At 45.2% G+C, this 19,685-nt stretch overlaps 2 protein-coding genes across 5 annotated transcripts in view; one reads left to right on the forward strand and one right to left on the reverse strand.

Moving 5' to 3' along the window:
• Positions 1-9,484, forward strand: part of LOC310850761 (solute carrier family 2, facilitated glucose transporter member 5-like) — a 36,691-nt gene extending 27,207 nt beyond the window's left edge. For both annotated transcript variants that reach the window (XM_083752673.1, XM_083752672.1), the window contains exons 7-12: positions 1,408-1,595; positions 2,944-3,054; positions 4,345-4,446; positions 5,341-5,413; positions 6,825-6,952; positions 7,795-9,484. In XM_083752673.1, the coding sequence (XP_083608799.1) occupies positions 1,408-1,595; positions 2,944-3,054; positions 4,345-4,446; positions 5,341-5,413; positions 6,825-6,952; positions 7,795-8,031 (839 nt within the window). In that variant the 3' untranslated portion in view covers positions 8,032-9,484. The remainder of the gene's footprint in view (positions 1-1,407; positions 1,596-2,943; positions 3,055-4,344; positions 4,447-5,340; positions 5,414-6,824; positions 6,953-7,794) is intronic.
• A 1,678-nt stretch (positions 9,485-11,162) lies between these two features.
• CA6 (carbonic anhydrase 6) overlaps positions 11,163-19,685 on the reverse strand; it is a 31,584-nt gene continuing 23,061 nt past the window's right edge. For all 3 annotated transcript variants that reach the window (XM_083752677.1, XM_083752675.1, XM_083752676.1), the window contains exons 5-10: positions 18,869-18,964; positions 17,432-17,498; positions 16,865-17,022; positions 16,348-16,471; positions 15,259-15,357; positions 11,163-13,265 (exon numbers count right to left, since the gene is read on the reverse strand). In XM_083752677.1, the coding sequence (XP_083608803.1) occupies positions 12,652-13,265; positions 15,259-15,357; positions 16,348-16,471; positions 16,865-17,022; positions 17,432-17,498; positions 18,869-18,964 (1,158 nt within the window). In that variant the 3' untranslated portion in view covers positions 11,163-12,651. The remainder of the gene's footprint in view (positions 13,266-15,258; positions 15,358-16,347; positions 16,472-16,864; positions 17,023-17,431; positions 17,499-18,868; positions 18,965-19,685) is intronic.

Below are 19,685 nucleotides of genomic sequence, written 5' to 3' on the forward strand. Positions count from 1 at the left end.
TAACTTACTAACAGCCTTTGAATCACTGGATCAAGTCCATCTATTTTTGTTGAATTAATTGAACTAGTTTTAATTGGATTGTGAATAAATGTGCGATTAATCATTACCAGGGGTGCCAACTTGGATAAAATATTGGAGAGGGGGCAGGTAAGCCCTGCCCTACATAATTCACGCACATCATTTGAATGTCGACGCCTGTCAACTTCGGGGGTGCCCGACTCCCTCAAATATTTTATTGATCGTTACTGTTTTATTGATCATTACTGTTTTAAATGTTATCGTGTTACTGTCTTCCTTAGTGGGTTGTGCAGACCGCTATTCTGAATACAGTGGTACCTCAGGTTAAGTACTTAATTCGTTCTGGAGGTCCGTTCTTAACCTGAAACTGTTCTTAACCTGAAGCACCACTTTAGCTAATGGGGCCTCCTGCTGCTGCTGCGCCGCCGGAGCACGATTTCTGTTCTCATCCTGAAGCAAAGTTCTTTTTTTTTTTTAATGAATTTTTATTAATTTACATCAAAAGAAAAAACAAAAAAAGCATATTAGTTTCACATCAAAATTTCACAACATATTCCTTTTCAGGACTTCCTCCAGCTTATCCATAAATCATCCGTAGTTATAATTCAAGTTACGCATTTCTTAATTTTGTATTGACATTGTTTATATCTTTCTTTCTATTCCCTTTAGACAATATTTCTTAGTCTTTCACAGTGCTTCTTTAAATCCCATTAGCGTTATCTGTCCCTCACTTATATGTTCCAGATATTCCACAAATTTCCCCCAGTCCTCGATGAACTTTTGGTCTCTTAAGTATCTAATCTTTCCTGTCAATTTGTCCAGCTCCGCATAGTCCAACAACTTCATTCTCCATTCTTCCACAGTCGGTATTTCTTGCTGTTTCCATTTCTGGGCCAGTAACACTCTTGCTGCTGTTACTGCATATTGAAAAAATTTACAATCTTTTCTTTTTATCTCGTTTCCTAATTTCCCTAACAGAAAGACTTCTGGTTTCTTTATAAATGTATATTTTAGAATCTTCTTCAATTCATTATATATTTTTTCCCAGAAAAGTCTTTCACTTTCTTACATTCCCACCACATATGATAAAACCTGAAGCAAAGTTCTTAACCCAAGGTACTATTTCTGGGTTAGCGGAGTCTGTAACCTGAAGCGTATGTAACCTGAAGCGTATGTAACCCGAGGTACCACTGTAATGCCTTTTATAGAGTAGCCAGGCAGGATGGCACTGGGCTTGGGTCTATGGAACCGAGGACCCATAAAAGTTTAGGAACCGCTGTTGTTAATGAATGAGAAACCTTGTGAGTGGCGTGGGCTGCAGGCAAAGCCCCTCCAGTCTTTTCTGCCGCCTTGGTGACCTTCCTTTCTTCCTTCCTTCTCCCCATCCAGCCCTGAAGAAGCTGAGGGGCTGGGATGACGTAGAGGAGGAGATGGAGGAGATGCGCCTGGAGGACCAGGCGGAGAAAGCCGAGGGGCGGATGTCCGTGCTGACCCTCTTCACCTACCGAGGCCTCCGCTGGCAGCTCATCTCCATCATCGTGATGATGGCGGGGCAGCAGCTCTCCGGGATTAACGCCGTAAGTAAACCAGCATCCCAAGTAAAACACTTGACCATAAGTTGGGTGTGATCCACCTCACTAGAAGGGGATCTAAGAGCAACATCACCGTGTCTCCTGACTCTGGGCTATGCATCACGCTTCTTCCTTTGCAGAGGTGCCGTATTTTTCGCTCTATAGGACACACTTTTTCCCCTCCAAAAATTAAGGCCAAATGTGTGTGTGTCCTATGGAGCGAATGCAGGCTCCTTGGCTTCAGCGAAAGCAACGCAAAGCCACCAAAGCACAGAGGGAGCGCTCCCTCCGCACTCCAGAGGCTTAGCGTTGCTTTCGCTGAAGCCTGGAGAGCGAGAGGGGTCGGTGTGCACCGACCCCTCTCGCTCTCCAGGCTTCAGGGATAGCTGACTGAAGCCTTTGGAGCGCAGTGCGAGTTCCCGCTGCGCTCCGCAGCCTTCAGGTTCCTTTTGCTGAAGCCGGGAGAGCTGTGCAGCGCTCCATCTAGCTATTCTGGCTTTTGGATAGCCCCGCGAAGCGGCTATCCCAGAAGCCAGAACAGCAAGAGGCTATCCCAGAAGCCGGATCCCTCTTGCTGTTCTGGCTTCTGGGATTCAGAATTTTTATTTTCTTGTTTCCTCCCTGCCAAACTAGGTGCATCCTATCATCTGGTGCGTCCTATAGAGCGAAAAATACGGTACCTTGCCAGAACAGACCAAAGAGGCCTATCTAAGCCTAGCACCCGGATTCCCATAATGTCTAATGATGGATGCTTAAGAACATAAGGAGCCTGTTGGATCAGGCACAGCCTGTATTTTATACTGTATGTTATGCTGCTTTTACAATTAAGTGTTTTAAATTTGTTGTTATCCGCCCTGAGCCTGGTTTTTGAACCGGGAAGGGCAGGGTATAAATAAATTATTATTATTATTTTATTCCCATAGGGGCATCCGGTTGGCCCCAGGATGTTGGACTAGATGCTCCTTTGGTTTGATCCAGGAGGGCTCTACCCATGTTCTTACCATTCGCTTCTTGCAAGAGAATCGGACAAATTTACAGAGGTTAAGGCTAGCAGTGATGCCTCTGAACAGCTGTTGCTGAAAACTGGAGGAGAGCAGAGAGCTCTTCTGCTGCTCAAGTCCTGCTTGCGGGTTTTCCACAGCCATGTGTTCAGCTACGGTGAGAACAGGACGCTGGACTATTCCTGCATTGCAGGGGGTTGGACTGGATGACCCTTGGAGGTCCCGTTCCGACTCTTACCATTCCGTGATTCCATTGGGCCGATCCATCTCAGCACTCTTCTGACGTTCAACGCTTTCCCGCTTGTGGGCATGACTGAATTTCGGTTGCTTGTTTGTCTTTCATCCAACTCCAGGTTTACTACTATGCTGACAGTATCTATAGGAGCTCAGGTGTGGAGGAAAACGATGTGCAGTTCGTGACTGTGGGGACAGGGGCTGTCAACGTCGTGATGACGTTGTTAGCGGTACGGCTTACCATGTTGATTTGTTGTTGTTGTTGTTGTTGTTGTTGTTGTTGTTGTTGTTAAGCACCAGAGCTGGGTTAGGTGCTCGACCTGTGTGTGGTGGGGAAGCTTTTTATTATTATCAATTTATTTAATAAAGTTTATATTGATGGTAACAACCTGGAAGCAAGAAATATTAACATTATCAAGAAAGGGGTTTCAAGGTGGCAGCCAACAAACAGCTCCTTCAAACTGCTCCTCTGATAAGCTTTTAATTTAACCTTATTAATTAATTAATCAATGCATGCATGTATGAATGCTTTTAACATTTTAATACTCTCCTTTTATCTAAGCAAAATAGTAAATATTCCTGTAGTGGGGATTAAGCTGCTTTTGTTATAGTCATGCTACTAAAATGATCACTTAAAGAACAGGTTGAAAAACAAGTAGTGAAAAACAAGTAGTGAAAACTTGTTTATTAGCACCTCACAACTCCCTGGCTATTGATAATTATGCATGCGCCTTCACTGGGCTCTTTTTTGTGCCTGTTAAAAACATTTTTGTTTTGTCAAGCTTACCCAGATATCTAGAACGCTGGTGTGTTTTTTAGGGTTTTTTGCTGGTTTTGATTTTTTGAACGTTTAAAATACCATATTTTTTTACCTATAAGACTCACTTTTTCCCTCCTAAAAAGTAAGGGTAAATGTGTGTGCGTCTTATGGAGCGAATGCAGGCTGCGCAGCTATCCCAGAAGCCAGAACAGCAAGAGGGATTGCTGCTTTCACTGCGCAGCGATTCCTCTTGCTGTTCTGGCTTCTGAGATTCAGAATATTTTTTTTCTTGTTTTCCTCCTCCAAAAACTAGGTGCGTCTTGTGGTCTGGTGCGTCTTATAGAGTGAAAAATACGGTAGTTTTTTTTATCGTTCTTACCAATAATTTTATTGTTTTGTTCTGCTTTTTACAGTCAAAATTTTATGAAATAAATCATTTCATTTCAAATTCACTTTTAGGAATAAATACGTAAATAAAAATAAACCCATTTAAAGCAGTAAAATATGTACATATGAACTAATAGCAGCAGTTAAAAGGATCAAAACTCCCTACAGCTGCATAAAATAGTTTGTAAAGTGTGAAAACTGCAGAGATCCAACACGAAAAGCCCCGTTGGACTCAAAAAATGAGAATGTAGGGAGCTTGTCTTGAATCTCCTGTTGTAAGAATTCCATAGCTGTGGTGCCACCACCAAAAGGCCCCTGAATTAATCCCTTGCACACAAATTTACAGGCTGCTCTCTTCCTCCCTATCTTCTAGGTCTTTATTGTCGAGTCCTTAGGGCGCAGAATTCTGCTTCTGGCCGGTTTTGGGATCTGCTGTGTCGCCTGTGCCGTGCTAACGGTGGCTCTGAATCTCAAGGTGCGTTTAGTGAACATCTTTGCCTGGGCAGGGGCGAGGGGCAGCTGTCCTCACCAAGATTTTCTGCATGTAAAACATGCAAGTACCAACCACTGTGAAGCATAATAACAGTCCTCTCCTCCACCCTTTCACAGGCCATAGATTATTTAATAGCCATAGGCCTGGGTAAAGAGGAATGCTTTTGCCTGGCGCCTAAAGACATGCAATGATGGCACCGGGCAAGCCTCTCTGAGGAGAGCATTCCAAAGTGGGGGGCCACCACAGAAAAGGCCCGTTCTCTTGTTGCCAGCCTCTGAACCATAGCTGTCAACTTTCAAATTTGAAAATAAGGGGTCAGCAGCCTCACCTGTCCCAGGGACAGTCTACAGGATATCTAACAATCCGGCATAGCAGCGGGAAAGGGCGCTGGAATAAGGGAATTTCCCGCCCAAAAAAAGGGAAGGTTGACAGCTCTGCTCCGAACCTCTATGGCATTGGGGACATAGAGAAGGGCCTCATATGATAAACACAGGATCCGGGTCAGTTTGTATGCAGAGAGGCAAAGCCTTAAGATATTGAGGTCCTGTGTATTATTATCTAGAGTGTTTGTACTTCATCTGTCAGCCAAAAAGGTTGGCCCTGCCTGTCACCTTCCTGCTCCCTATTCACAGTCTTGCCCTTCTAGAAATCAGTAGGAAAGAGGAGGATGTGGGGAGAAGTGGTTAGCTCTGCCTGTTATTGCTTCTTGGGTCAGCCAGTCGTTGAGCTCTGGCTCCCCCTACTGTCGGGCTCCCTGCCTTCCGCACAACAGGCACCAACCTTCACTGATGTTCGATTGTTCTTCTTGTTTCACTGTTGACGCCTCAACAGAGAAACTGAGAAATGGCTCTAAACAGCAACCCAATTCCTCAACAGCACATCAACGGGATGCCCTATTTGAGTATAGCCTGCGTTATCGCCTATGTCATTGGACACGCTATCGGAGCCAGTAAGTATGCTCAGAAAAATGAATGGTTTCCTTACATCTCTATACAGTGGTACCTCGGGTTACATACGCTTCAGGTTACAGACTCCGCTAACCCAGAAATAGTGCTTCAGGTTAAGAACTTTGCTTCAGGATGAGAACAGAAATCGTGCTCCGGCGGCACGGCGGCAGCAGGAGGCCCCATTAGCTAAAGTGGTGCTTCAGGTTAAGAACAGTTTCAGGTTAAGTACGGACCTCTGGAACAAATTGAGTACTTAACCCGAGGTACCACTGTAGTATCATTGGTGGTGTGAATCATTATCTTTAATAATCATTTCCCTTGCTCATTCAATCCTTTGCACCTCAGGCTGGGGGAAACTCCTGTCTGGAAACCCCAGGAGCTCCTGCCAGATGGTGCAGATAACACTGAGCTAGATGCACCAATGGTCTGACTCTGTATAAGGCAGCTTCCTATGTCCCTGTATCTTAAGGGAAGGGCTGTAGCTTAGTGGTAGAGCATCTGCTTTGCATGCAGAAGGTCCCAGGTTCAATCCCCAGCAGAGTCGTCGTCATCATCATCTCCAGGTGGGGCTGGGAGAGACCTCTGCCTGAAGCCCTGGAGAGATGCTACCAGTCAGTGTAGACCAAGCATGTCCAAAGTCCGTTTGGGGGCCTAATCCGGCCCCCTGGTCGATTTAATCCTGCCCCTGAGGCAGTTTATTTCCTGGGGTAAAAGCTCAACAACTTCAACCCTAAAAAAAAGGACAACAATTTTGGTTGGTCCTTTGGTCAGCCCTCACGGCCCTTCACTTCATCAAATCTGGCCCTCCTTGAAGAAAGTTTGGTCTAGACAGTTCTGAGCTAGGTGGACCAATGGTCCAATTCAGTAAAAGGCAGCTTCCTGTTTATTGTGAAATTGCTTTGAAGTGCTTCATTGGAAACAATTCACAAATGTAAAGCAATATCGTAACACCCTTGTACAAATCTATGGAACAACCTCGCCTCAAAAAGGATATTGTAGAGTTGGAAAAGGTTCAGAAAAGGGTCACCAAAACAATTAAGGGAATTGAATTTTGGACGATTCAAGACAGATAAAAGGAAGTCCTTCTTCACATTGTTAAACTATGGAGCTCCCTTCCAAAGGAAGCAGTGATGGCCACCAACTTGGATGGCTTTGAGAGAAATTCCTGGAGGAGATAGCTATTCATGGCTACTAGCCATGATGACTATGCCCTGCCTCTACAGTTGGAAGCAGTCAAGTTTCTGAATACCAGCTGCTGGAGACCATGGGAGGGGAGAGGGCTCTTGTGTTTGAATCCTGCTTGCTTGTGAGAACAGGATGCTGGACCACCTGGGCCACTGGCTTGATCCAGCAGGCCTTTCTTATGTCCTTACACTTGATAATAAATAACTATCCCTTTCTCCCTTCTCCCAGGCCCGATTCCGAGTGTGATGATAATTGAGATGTTCCTCCAGTCATCTCGCCCAGCGGCATTCATGGTTGGAGGCTCTGTTCACTGGCTTTCAAACTTCACAGTGGGTCTGGTCTTCCAATACATGGATGTAAGGAAGTTGCGGATTCTTAACATTTCTGCTTAAGGCGATTCAGTTTTATACAGGGGCAGCAAATATGTTTCTCTTCGGGGCAGCCTTCAGATCATTACTCTGATTTAGCCAGCCCAGAAGCCTCCACTTTTGTAAGGATCAGATTGGGACCCTCCTGGCTCCTTCTTATCACTGGATCCCTGATGGCTTGGCAGCTGTAATACCACCCTTTGGCCATCTAGTGTGGTGGCGCTGCAGTGCAGGCCAACTCTTTTCTATGCAAATTGCCCTGGGGTTGCCACTCTAGGCACCCCAGCCATGCTGCCAAAATTCCCTACTCCAAGTCCCTAAATGCTTTCTGTTGGGTAGCTCAGGGCGAGTGCTAGCCTTTGACAATGGTAGACATTCGCTAGGGCCCACCGTAGTGGGGACTTTAGCAGAATCAAATGGTCAAGTTTTTCTGCTTTGGGTTACAAGAGGGGAAGGGGATATTTTGCAGCTCGGGGGCCATGTTCCTTTCTGTGCAACCTTCCAGGGGCCACTGCTGGGAGGGGTTACATGACAGAGATTTGCTTCTCTTCAATAGAGGGTTGTCAACTCAATGTAGACCCATTGAAATGAATAGACCCACGTTTGCTGTGTCCATTAATCTGAATGGGACTACTCTGAGCAAGACAAGCACTGCATACAACTCAGTGTGGTCCTAAATCGAGCCAACATCCCCATGCATTTTGAACCTGGTGATGGTTCTTCTGGAGTAAAGAGTATGAAAAACAAAATCAGTTTCCAGTAACTCATCATTCTCATCTCATCTCTCCCTCCCTCCCTCTCCTGTTCTCACTTATTTTTCCTCTATATAGCAAGGACTCGGGGCCTATTCCTTCCTCATTTTCTGCGGCATCTGCCTGCTCACCGTCATTTACATCTTCCTGGTAGTCCCCGAAACCAAGAACAAAACCTTCATGGAAATCAACCAGATTATGGCAAAGAGGAACGGCACCGAAGAGGAGGCGGACAAAGAGGAGCTGAAGGATTTCGCCACCATCTCACAGCCTTACAGCAAAAAAGCCGAGGCGCAAAGGAACAGCGCCCTTTAAGAGGCCTCTGGTCCCTCGCCTAGGAGTGGCTGAAGCCCAGCTCTCCTCCAGCCGCCTTGGTGGCAGATGCCACCCTTCAAATTTCCTCCCCCTCTCCGCATTGTCGTGGGCGAGGTGTAAATAATCCCATGTAGCTGAGTTCTCCGGTACCCTCCTTGCTACATCCTTCTCACATGGACAAAAACTCCCACCAGCAACCCCCCAAAAAAGATACTGCCCTTTCTCTAGCATCAAAGACTTTGCCATTTCCGGATGCCTTGCCTATAATTCACCTCTTCAAAACATATTTCTGAAGAACCAAGATGGGGAACTTCTTCCCAATTCAGAAGTGTATCCAAAGACGGTAACTGAGCTTGGAGGATGTTGGCAAAGTGATCTGCAGGCAGATGTGGGTTTGGTTGTTAGGCTGCTGTGAATCCGTCTGACCTGAGATTCACTGTATGGCTGGACCCATTTCCTCTTAGAAATGTAGCATTTCCTCTCTGCATTTCAGTGCAGGCGGAAGCATTTCCTTCTCACGAAGCCATGCTGCTTACACTGGGGTAAGGTGAACAGACAATTATTCTGCCTTCACATCCCACAAACTGAAGCACAGACCTGGGGATGTACTCGGAGGTGACTCAAGATAAACTGACTTTAGACACCTAGCATGCAATTCCTCTTTGCCAAAGGCGGAGGACGTGCCAAAATTCAGCGCCTTGTAAAAGATACGAAGAATAATCAAGCGAGGCTGCACAGGAGCTGGAAGGGGCCTCAAGAGCATGTGGAAATCAGGGACTTTGGCTGAGGCTTTGACACCCCCTATCACAGCCCCCCAGTCCCTCCGCCATTGACCCACAAGACCATTTCAGCCAAGCCGTACCCACAGCCTTATTACTGGACCCATCAAAGAGAATGAACATGACTACCTTAGATTCATGCATTCCAGTGGGTCTGCACTGAGCATAATTCGGTTGGATACAATCCTGAGATCTTGTAGGACGTCAGGTGCAGGCAGGTAAAGACCTGACCCAGCCAAAAAGGGCTTCGCCAAACCTACCCCCCCCTCCAATCAGCCCTAGTGCAACACAAACCCAGAGGCCTTTCATCTGCTGCAGCCCTTATTTTAACTCTGCATGGGGTGGGCATGTGACAGAGCCCTGCCAATGGAAAAAAGTGAAACTCTATCTGTCCAATGCCTGCACTGGCATTTCTAGCCTTTAAAAGCCCCCACGCCCAGCTTGATGGGGTTCCTAACGAGGTCTCAAATGACACAGTGAGCCCAGAATAATTCTGAATTCCTTGCCGGAGAGTGTGTGTTTGCAGCGGGGCCAAGATGTTTTGGCACCTATCTCTGCTCGGTAAGGAAGTGAAAGGAGTCTGTTACGACACAGTTTTTAACCTCAGCTCTCCCCCTGCTGCATTGGTATCAATTGCCAGGCTATAATGGTTATAACTAAAACACTAATTTTAATCATGTTGATTTTCATTAAAGCACTAATGGAGCTCTAATTTTGATTCAGCCTTAGCTGAACAGGCAAATAAGTCTAGAAGGCAGTATCCCTTGAATGCCTTCCATCTGACCGGCTTAAGATTTTGCTGTTTGCTTTTCTGTCATTTACTCTGGCTCCATCTGCTGGTGAGCTCCCTGTCTTACACCCTACCAGCTCCAACAGGAACCAGCCACCTCTGGACCAAGGAAGGAAATGGGAGAGAACTGATAAACGCAGAAGGTTTTTGTATCAACAGAACTAACAATTTCTCTCACACCGAACAGGCTTGATTCTCCTGGGTGGTGTGTATATATGGAAACAAACCAAAACCCCTTTCACATAGAAAACTATAGCATGCTCAGATTAGAATAGTGTAAACCTAGCCTTGCCGTTGACATGCTAGCTTTCCACATGCAACCTGAAGTGGCAGAGCCAGGTGAACCACCTATGTGTGAATTAGGCCTGCCTGAGTGGGTCCCTTTTCCTGGTCCAGTGCTAAATACTTAAAAAAACAACAACCCCAGAACAAAGGATTAATTTAAAACAAGGCAAATTGTTGGTCCATCTAGATCAGTGCTGCCTACACTGACTGGCAGTGACTCTCAGGTTTCAGGCAGGGGATATATTCTCAGCTTTACTAGGAGATGCTGGGGGATTGAACCTGGGACCTTCTGTGTGCAAGGCAGATGCTTTACCACTGAGCTATGGGTCTCTGGGGTTCCATAGAGAGGGCTCTTTCCCAGCCTTATCTGAAGCTGCCTGGGATTGAATCTGTGGCTTTCTAGATGCAGCTATGGTCTCAGCCGCACCCTCCATTTATTGGGATGCTCAGCTGGTCTCAGCAATGAAGGTGGGCTCTCATAATTAACCCGAGCTGTCCTAAGGACCAGGCAATGCTATCAAATGCTTGTTTTTCAAGAATTTTAGGTCCCAGCATGTTCAGTTGATCTTGCTGCCCAGTACGTTTTGAGCTTCAACCTAAATCTCTCAGTTTTATTATGGGTTTCTGTTTACTCACTGTCTGCCCTCTCCCATCCGTTTTTAATTGTTGCTTGTTTGGACTTCATATAACAAGACACACAAGTTTAATCACAATATATGATTGATCTTCAAGTGCCTCTGGATTGCCTATTATTAAGCATCCATTTCAATACGTTTGCAAGAGGTTAATGAATCTGCATCACAGCAAGTATTAATCCACAGTTTCCAGCTCATTTCCTCCATCACTTTCCTTACTGCAAAAAGAGAAGTGGATTTGTTCTACAGACACTCCCAAGCAACTATAATGGTGCAACCTGAATTTGCCAGTATATGACTGAATCCCTCTTGAAAATAGTGACAGTCTGGAAGCGTCCTTGGTTTCAAGGTGTATGATGAGTTTCTCACCTGCCCCACAAAGCAACAAAACAGTATTTGTCTATGAACAAAGGGGAAGAGTGTTTAAAAAGACAATTTTGTAAAAGGAGTGGATATTGTGTTTGTTGTTTGCTGATGGATTGTTATTTTTCATCTCCCTGGAAGGGGGATACATTTTGTACAAAATATCATTGTCTATTTTTGTAAATAGAGCAAAAAATAAAAAATAAAAGCCATCTTATAAAGCCTGAAAAAAACACAAGGATGTTTAGTGTTGCTAAAACTCAGGAATGACAAGCCAGGTTTAACTGGTGCATACTTTATTATCATTATAACATGGCTGTACTGCCTCTACGATCCAAAGAAGAAAACAAAAAACCCCAAACATGTTTGTTTTGCCATGAAATGCACACAGCAGTGGTTTAATCCCCTCTCCAGTTTCCCAGGTGGAGTTGATTGAGGTTAAGCCCTAAGGGGTTTGCAGATAATTCTGCTTCAAAGAGAGGCCTGTGTCCTCCTGTTTTCATAAACCTAAACTCAGTACTCAGATCACACCCAGATGATATATCCAATAAATGCTTGGAGGTCTGTAAACCTCTCTGATTTAAATTCAAATGTGGTTTTTCTCAGGATCACGCCTGCAGGCTAATCTTCCCTTCCGAAACAAAATGGCAGTAACCATATATCAGGAAGTATATATGTCTATCCATGCATGAAATAAGATTCAGTTGCTTATTTTGAAAGCTGGAACAAACAATGTCACCAATACACACACACACACACACACACACACACACACACCAGGATCCTATGAAGTACAGATGTGGCATCAATGACACCCATGCAGATATGAAAGCCTGTTTCCTGGAGGATATGTTTTCAGGACTTAAGGGAACAGGCCAAGCAAGGATCTAGGATGGCTCTGAATCATGCAAAATGTTTAGGCAGATAGGTAGTCATCACACACTATACATTTAATGCACTCTTACACCGCTTTTTAACAGGGCATGGCTTCCCCCAAAGTATTCCTGGGAACACTAGTTTGTTAAGGGTGCCAAAAGTGTTTAGAAAACCCCTTGCAGAGCTATAGTTCCCAGCACCCTTAAACTACAGCTCCAAAGATTCTCTGGAGGAAGAGAGTGACGTAAGGGCAGCTTTCAATGAATGGTGAGGATGTGACCCAAACTTGATGGGGATGGGAAGAGGGTGGGGGTCTCCTTTCCACCCCTCACATTAGCCTCACAGGGCTAAACCTGCCAGCTAATCTAAGGCCTTGTCTATCTCTCATCACTGTCTTGATAAGGAGGACTCTATGTGGCACAAACAGGTGATTTACCTTTACTTCTCCCAGGGTCCCTCTCTACAGGGATTATCATGCCATGCAGGGAGAAGTATCTGAAATGCAGACAATTCTACATGATCTCATAAACAACAAAAAATCGAGTACAACCAGAATGAGGTGTTTTTTTTCTCTCCGCCTCTCGCCCTCTCCTGCAGTTTGTGTTCATTTCCATTCCATGCTGACATAATTGGTAATAAACATGAAAGAAATACGGGGCATTCTCATCGTATGGTGAGATTTTCCTGCAACGAGAATATCCCCTCGTCTCCCCACAAGGATCTGGCCCAGTCCTTAGAAGACCTAGAGAAGCTCTTGGCGTGGAAGGAGAATCAGTCTATAATCTGGATATCTTGAAGGAAAGGTGGGGAGTAAAGACTACATTTGCGTCCCAACCAATCAGGGTTTTTTTTTTTTACCTCTCAGCACGGATTCATGCCTGATCAGCGAGAATCACCCGCAGCTGGTGTCAGCATCCACCACCACTCCCCCCCACAAGGTCATGGGTGTTTCGCCCCAAGATATGATATCCCCCTTCAGGTTGTCATGTTTGCACAAGGTGAGCTCCTGGACGTCATCGTTGTCCAGGAGGCTGCTCCAGAGGTTGACGTGGCTCATCCAACCAGAAAATGGGTTAGCAAAGATGTCCATCACAGGGTTCTTGTACTTCCCAAGGAGAGCCTTCCCGCCGCTCTGGATCATGTAGCCTCTCTGGACGTTCTTGACCGTGCCCTTGGCTCCGTTGACCCACAGGTTGACGGTGCCCGAGTCGGAGGCCCAGGTGACGCAGTGGTGGACCCACTCCTCCGACTTGCGGTGCAAGTTGAACTGCACCGAGGTGCCCCCAATGGACACGCCCACGTCGATGCCCACGGTGACCACCAGCTCGTTGTCCCTCTCCGGGGTGGAGTAGAAGAAGACCGTTTGCCGCCCTTCATTCAAGTTCTGGGCCCAGAAGCAAAGCGTGAAGGTTTTGAGCATCATGGCCTGCAGGGGGCGCACCTCGGCGTAGCTGGCCGTGTTGTCACGGGAGAAGTAAAGAGCTTGGGCGTGGACTGGGATGTGACCTGGAAGAACCAATCAGAACCTCTCAGGCGTGGGCTGGGTTTGAATGGACACTTGGGACAACCCATCGGAGCTGCTCGTTCTGCAATAGGCTGGTGCTCTTCCAGAAGAACCATAACCCGCTGCCCTTTGTTTAAGGGGATGTGAGCAGCTGGATGAATTCAGGATGAATTTGAAAACATTCCTGTCCTAAAATTTACAGCATGCTGTACGTTGAAGGAAAATAATGTATCGCTGGTATTTAACACCTAATAAATTAGCAAAAGGGACGCAGGTGGCACTGTAGTCTAAACCACTGAGCCTCTTGGGCGTGCCGATCAGAAGGTCGGTGGTTCGAATCTCCGGGACAGGGTGAGCTCCCATTGCTCGGTCCCAGCACCTGCCAATCTAGCAGTTCAAAAGCATGGCAAAAATGCAAGTAGATAAATAGGTACCACTCCAGCGGGAAGGTAAACAGCGTTTCCGTGCGCTGCTCTGGTTTTGCCAGAAGCGGTTCAGTCATGCTGGCCACATGACCCGGAAAACTGTCTGAGGACAAACGTCAGCTCCCTCGGCCAGTAAAGCGAGATGAGAGCCACAACACCAGAGTCGTCTGCAATTGGACTTAACTGTCAGGGGTCCTTTACATTTTTAAATTAGCAAAAATGTATAGAACTGCTTCAGATGTATGTTGGAAGTGTAAGGAGAAGGAAGGCACGTTCTACCACATGTGGTGAATGTGCAGGATAACCAAAGCATTCTGGGATATGATATATAATGAGTTGAATTTTTTATTATTATTATTAAAAGAATGTTTGTGGAAAAATCAGAAGCTATTCTATTAGGAATTCTAGATGCAGGAATACCAAAAGAGTAGAAAAGACTATTTATGTATGCAACGACAGTAGCGCGGGTGCTACTGGCCTAGAGATAGAAAGAAGATAAAGTCCCCACCAGGAACGAGTGGCTGATAAAGATGATGGATTACGCCAAAATGGCAAAAGTGACCAGGAAAATCAGAAACCAGGGAGATAGAAACTTTAGCAAGGAATGGGAAAAATTTATAAGTTATTTAAGAGAGCACTGTAAACAACTAAAAACTTTGGCAGGATTATAGCAACACTTGTGATAAAAGGTAAAGGTAAAGGTATCCCTGCCCGTACGGGCCAGTCTTGACAGACTCTGGGGTTGTGCGCCCATCTCACTTAAGAGGCCAGGGGCCAGCGCTGTCCGGAGACACTTCCGGGTCACGTGGCCAGCGTGACATCACTGCTCTGGCGAGCCAGAGCCGCACACGGAAACGCCGTTTACCTTCCCGCTGGTAAGCGGTCCCTATTTATCTACTTGCACCCGGAGGTGCTTTCGAACTGCTAGGTTGGCAGGCGCTGGGACCGAGCAGCGGGAGCGCACCCCGCCGCAGGGATTCGAACCGCCGACCTTTCGATCGGCAAGCCCTAGGCACTGAGGCTTTAACCCACAGCGCCACCTGCGTCCCTAACACTTGTGATAAACTAAGGTAAAAATGGATTTTTAAGATAAATGGAGAAACTATAAGATGCAGTAGAAAAAAGTTTGACAATGGAAACCATGGAGGGGTGGAGGGAAATCTAAGGGTTCAGGGAATCCTATATGCTTATGATTATTAATGTTTAAATTCAAGTGTATATTGTAAAACTGATTTATTTTTTTTTAAAAAAGAAAACATTCCTGTCCACCCAGGCATTTAGTAGCTGAGGGATGCAATTCCCGGTGACCCGAAGATCACTGGATAGAAGAATGTTTTTAATCGCAACTGGGGTTTTTTTCAGTTGTTATCATTTTTAAGTGTTTTAACCTGTTTTAGAATGTGTTTGCTATGTTTTTGTTTGTAAATCTGTTTGGCGCCCTGGGCTCCTTGGAGAGGAGGGCCTAAATCCAATAAATAAGAAGTCTCCTAGCAACTTGCAAAATTTTAGAACAGAAAATGTGCCTTAAATAATCAAGGTGTGGGGAGGGGAAGAGGTCTTATTCTCTTACCAGGTTTCCCCATGATAGCCAGAACGTGCTTCTTCATCGCCTGCAGCTGAGTCCGTATTTCATCAAGTGTGGAAGAGACGGTCGACGGGTGACACATTTCTGGAGCGATGGAAGGATAATGATAGTTAGGCTTAATCCTCTTCTTATTTTTATATACAGTCATACCTTGGTTGTTAGCCACCCTGAGCCCGGTCTTGGCTGGGGAGGGCGGGGTATAAATATTATTATTATTATTATTATTATTATTATTATTATTATTATTTGAACAGCTTAGTTCTCAGACGTTTTTGGCTCCCAGGGGCCGTAAACCCGGAAGTGACTGTTCTGGTTTGCGCACTATTTTTGGAAGCCAAACATCCGACGGGGATCTTCCTGCAGCCAATCAGAAGCCACACTTTGCTTTCCAAAGGTTTTGGAAGTCCAACGGACTTCCGGAACGGATTCCGTTCGACTTCCAAGGTGTCGGTATCTCCGCTGCGACCGAGCTGATAAAGCTCATTTTCCTCCGGAATTGCCCCCCGACAAATAATTAACGACCTGAGCCTTTAATGAGGCCTCAGGCACATTCCCGATCAGCAGAGTTTCCAAAGCAGCAGAACTGATGAGATTTATGGCTACATGCTATGCTTTATTACTAAGCTACGCAGAGAGCAAAGAAAAATACATCCTCTCCCTGTGAGAGCAGAGAGCAACTGAACAACAAAGGAACAAAGGAACAGGAATCCAATATCGTCACATCCGTCTCCTCTCCCGTGAGACTTCCAACAGTATGGAATGTGTCTGGAATGTAAACAGAGTCCTGTGACTCTAAGCAGCTGCTCAGTGGCAAACAGAAACTAACACAAGGTACGACTGTAGTCTCAGCGGTGCTTTCTGCAATAACATAAGGCAGGCTTATGCTAGGGGAGAAGGCTCTTGTGCTCGGGTCTTGCTTGCCACTGGGGCCTGTGGCTGGCCACTGTGAGAACAGGGTGCTGGACTAGATGAGCCTTTGGCCTGATCCAGCAGGCTCTTCTCATGCTTTTAAGGCCTAGAGTCCTCCACTCCTGTCGCCTGCCTCCCTGCTGGCCTTAAGCTACTCAGTTGTACCTTTGGTAACCTTGGCTTGGAAAGACGATTGGACTATCCGGTCATTGAGGGGCTGGACATGGCGGTAATCGTTCCTCAGGGTATTGTTCTCCCAGTCCAATAAGGCATTCTCCAGCAGCTTAACCTACCAAGAAAGCCAATCAATATGTTCAAGAATAACAGGAATCTCGTCCTCCTTGACATTCTACCTCTGTCCTACCTTTGGAAACAGAATTGCAAGGCTCCTTCCCATTCCAAGGCTTGCTGCAGACCCGACCTAGAGCTCCTTCTCAGTGATAAAATCCCCAGTATCTTTAACCACCTATAATTCCCAAAATTCTTTGGAGGGCACAATGTGGCAAATATGCTTTAAATGCATGCTGTTTATGTAGCCTATGGTTTTAATTTGTTTTATACATTTATATTACTGTATTATAACCTTGGTGTAAATCACTTTGGGTTTTTATTCTGAAAAGCGACTGATAAATTCAACAACAAAAAAGAACAGACAGACCAATGCAGACCAGTGCTTTCTTACCTGCGTGTGAGACAGCTTGATGGGTGAATCAAATATAGTCCAAATCACGTTCTCTGTGCAGGGAGGTGTGGTCAGAGAGCCCTGGTATCTATAGAAATTGGCAAGGTTTTCTGGAAGCATGGACAGAAGATCCAGAGTGTTGAGTGTAGTTGACTGCCCTAAAAAAAAAATACACACACACATAAAAGCTTACAGATAGGTAGCCGTGTTGGTCTGCCATAGTCAAAACAAAAAAATTCCTTCCAGTAGCACCTTAAAGACCAACTAAGTTAGTTCTTGGTATGAGCTATCTGAAGAAGTGTGCATGCACACGAAAGCTCATACCAAGAACTAACTTAGTTGGTCTTTAAGGTGCTACTGGAAGGAATTTTTTTGTTTTGACATAAAAGCTTAGCAATTTTATGCAATATCCAAAGCAGATCAAATACTGGGTGACTGCTTTCAGCAGCTAGCTAGCACTGCAGCGATATCCCACTGCTCAAAACCAGGGTGGTAGAGAATCAAAATCAACCACCTTCATCTTGCCTGACCAAGAAATACTATGCCAAGGTTTAAAGGGAAACATACCTGCAAACTTGATTTTGGCCAAGTTGGCAATGAAGTCGCTATAGTAAGTGTTTTCTAGGTTGCCATCCTGCAAGAAAGAAGGGTAGTATTTAAAATGGGTCATGTTCAAATGGGAAATGAATGTGGGGAATGTCTATATTTTTCTGATGGAACCCCTTATATGGGATTTGTATATAAATTTTCCCTTGGCTCTTTTTGCTGGCCCATGTAGGACCAGCATGGAGAGTTGGCCCCGTTGAATATTTGACGTTTCCCCCCCCCTTATGGCTTTGATCTGTGTTGTTGTTGTTTAGTCGTTTAGTCGTGTCCGACTCTTCGTGACTCCATGGACCAGAGCACGCCAGGCACTCCTGTCTTCCACTACCTCCTGCAGTTTGGTCAAACTCATGCTGGTAGCTTCGAGAACCCTGTCCAACCATCTTGTCCTCTGTCATCCCCTTCTCCTTGTGCCCTCAATCTTTCCCAACATCAGGTTCTTTTCCAGGGAGTCTTCTCTTCTCATGAGGTGGCCAAAGTATTGGAGCCTCAGCTTCTATAGGCTACCACTAAAACGAGGCTGCATTTTAAGCTGTGTTTTAAACTGTATTCTAACTTATATTTTAATCAATATAAATTGATTATTGTTGAAAACAATTGTTGAAAACAATAATTGAAAACAATTTTGTTTTTTGTTTTAACGTTTTCACTGTATTTATATTCAGTGTTAGCCACCCTGAGCCTGGACTTGGCTGGGGAGGGCGGGGTATAAATAAAAATATATTATTATTATTATTATTATTATTATTATTATTATTATTATTATAGCTTAGCTCAGTGGTTATAGCACCTGCTTTGCATGCAGAAGGCCCTAAATTCAATACTTGACATCTCCAGATATGACTAGGAATATCACCTGCCTTAAATCCTGGAGAGCCACTGACAGTCTGAGTGGGCAATATTCAGCTAGATGGATCAACATAGGGCAGCTTTCTATGTTTTCTCTCTCTCTCTCTCCACCCATTGATAATATGCTTTACCACAAGCACCCTCAACCTTTGGCCTTCCAGATGTTTTGGACTACAATTCCCATCATCCCTGACCACTGGCCCTGTTAGCTAGGGATCACGGGAGTTGTAGGCCAAAACATCTGGAGGGCCGCAGGTTGGGGATGCCTGCTTTACTGCTACATTTTGACATAGGGAAAAGCCACAGAGATAACATTCTTTCGCATTTTGCAGTTTCTTTTCGTCTGGCGCCCCCTCGTGGTTTCCCTCTTTTTAAAATCCAAATTGTTTGCAACAGCATGCAAAGCATTCTCGCCAGAAGAAGAAAAACAAACAAACTTTCCGCCAATTCTAGATCTCAGAACCTGGGGCAACTGACTTTCAGGAATCTGAAACTTCCCCCAAATGCATCTTCAATTTAAATAGATAGATTCCACCTGGATTAGCCACCTACCGCAAAGAGAAACGCCAGAACTGCCAAGCCATCCGCTTGAACCTTTGCTTGCTCGATGCTTGCGTACTTGGCTGAGTTGTAATGGACAATATGCAGCTGGGAAAAGGATAAGGGTGGCAGTGGTTAAAAAGCCAGGCAAGGCCTTTAGCTGAGTGGTAGAGCACATGCCTTGCACATACATATTTGATTCTAGATTCAGGTAGGTAGCTGTGTTGGTCTGACGCAGTAGAAATATATAAAAATAATAATAAAAATGTCCAGTAGCACCTTAGAGACCAACTAAGTTTGTTATTGGTACTGTATGAGCTTTCGTGTGCATGCACAAGGTGCTACTGGACATTCATATATATATATATATATATATATATATTGGTTTTGGTGTCCTCGGGTGTCTTCCCGTGTAAAAGTTGGGGTGTCTAGGCGACGTTTCGACGAGGTCTCACTCGTCATCTTCAGGCTGGTGCTTTCGGCTTCTTGTTACTGGAACAGAGCGGGATCTCAATGTTTGAGTTCCTATAAATACTGTAGAGGGGGTGTGGTGTCTAGCCTCCAATGTTCTGGGCAGAGAGGAAGTTCCCAGGCTAGTGTGCCTTTTCTTCTTTTGTTCCTTAATTACTTGAGAGATACCTTGAGTGATTTCTTGAGTGATATCCTGAATACCACTTAGGTGGGTCATTAGGTGTGGATTAGTTGCTAAAGTCTTTGTGTCTTGACCTCTTGAACTTTGTGAAGAGTTTTCCTGAGAAGATGGCTGTATTGCACTTAGTTGTGCTTTGGCTTGGCTTCGTGTATAGGGGCGAGCTGTGGTTTTGTGGCT

The sequence above is a fragment of the Podarcis gaigeae genome, assembly GCF_964106915.1.
Source record: "Podarcis gaigeae genome assembly, chromosome: 8".
In the NCBI taxonomy this organism is placed as follows: Eukaryota; Metazoa; Chordata; class Lepidosauria; order Squamata; family Lacertidae; genus Podarcis; species Podarcis gaigeae.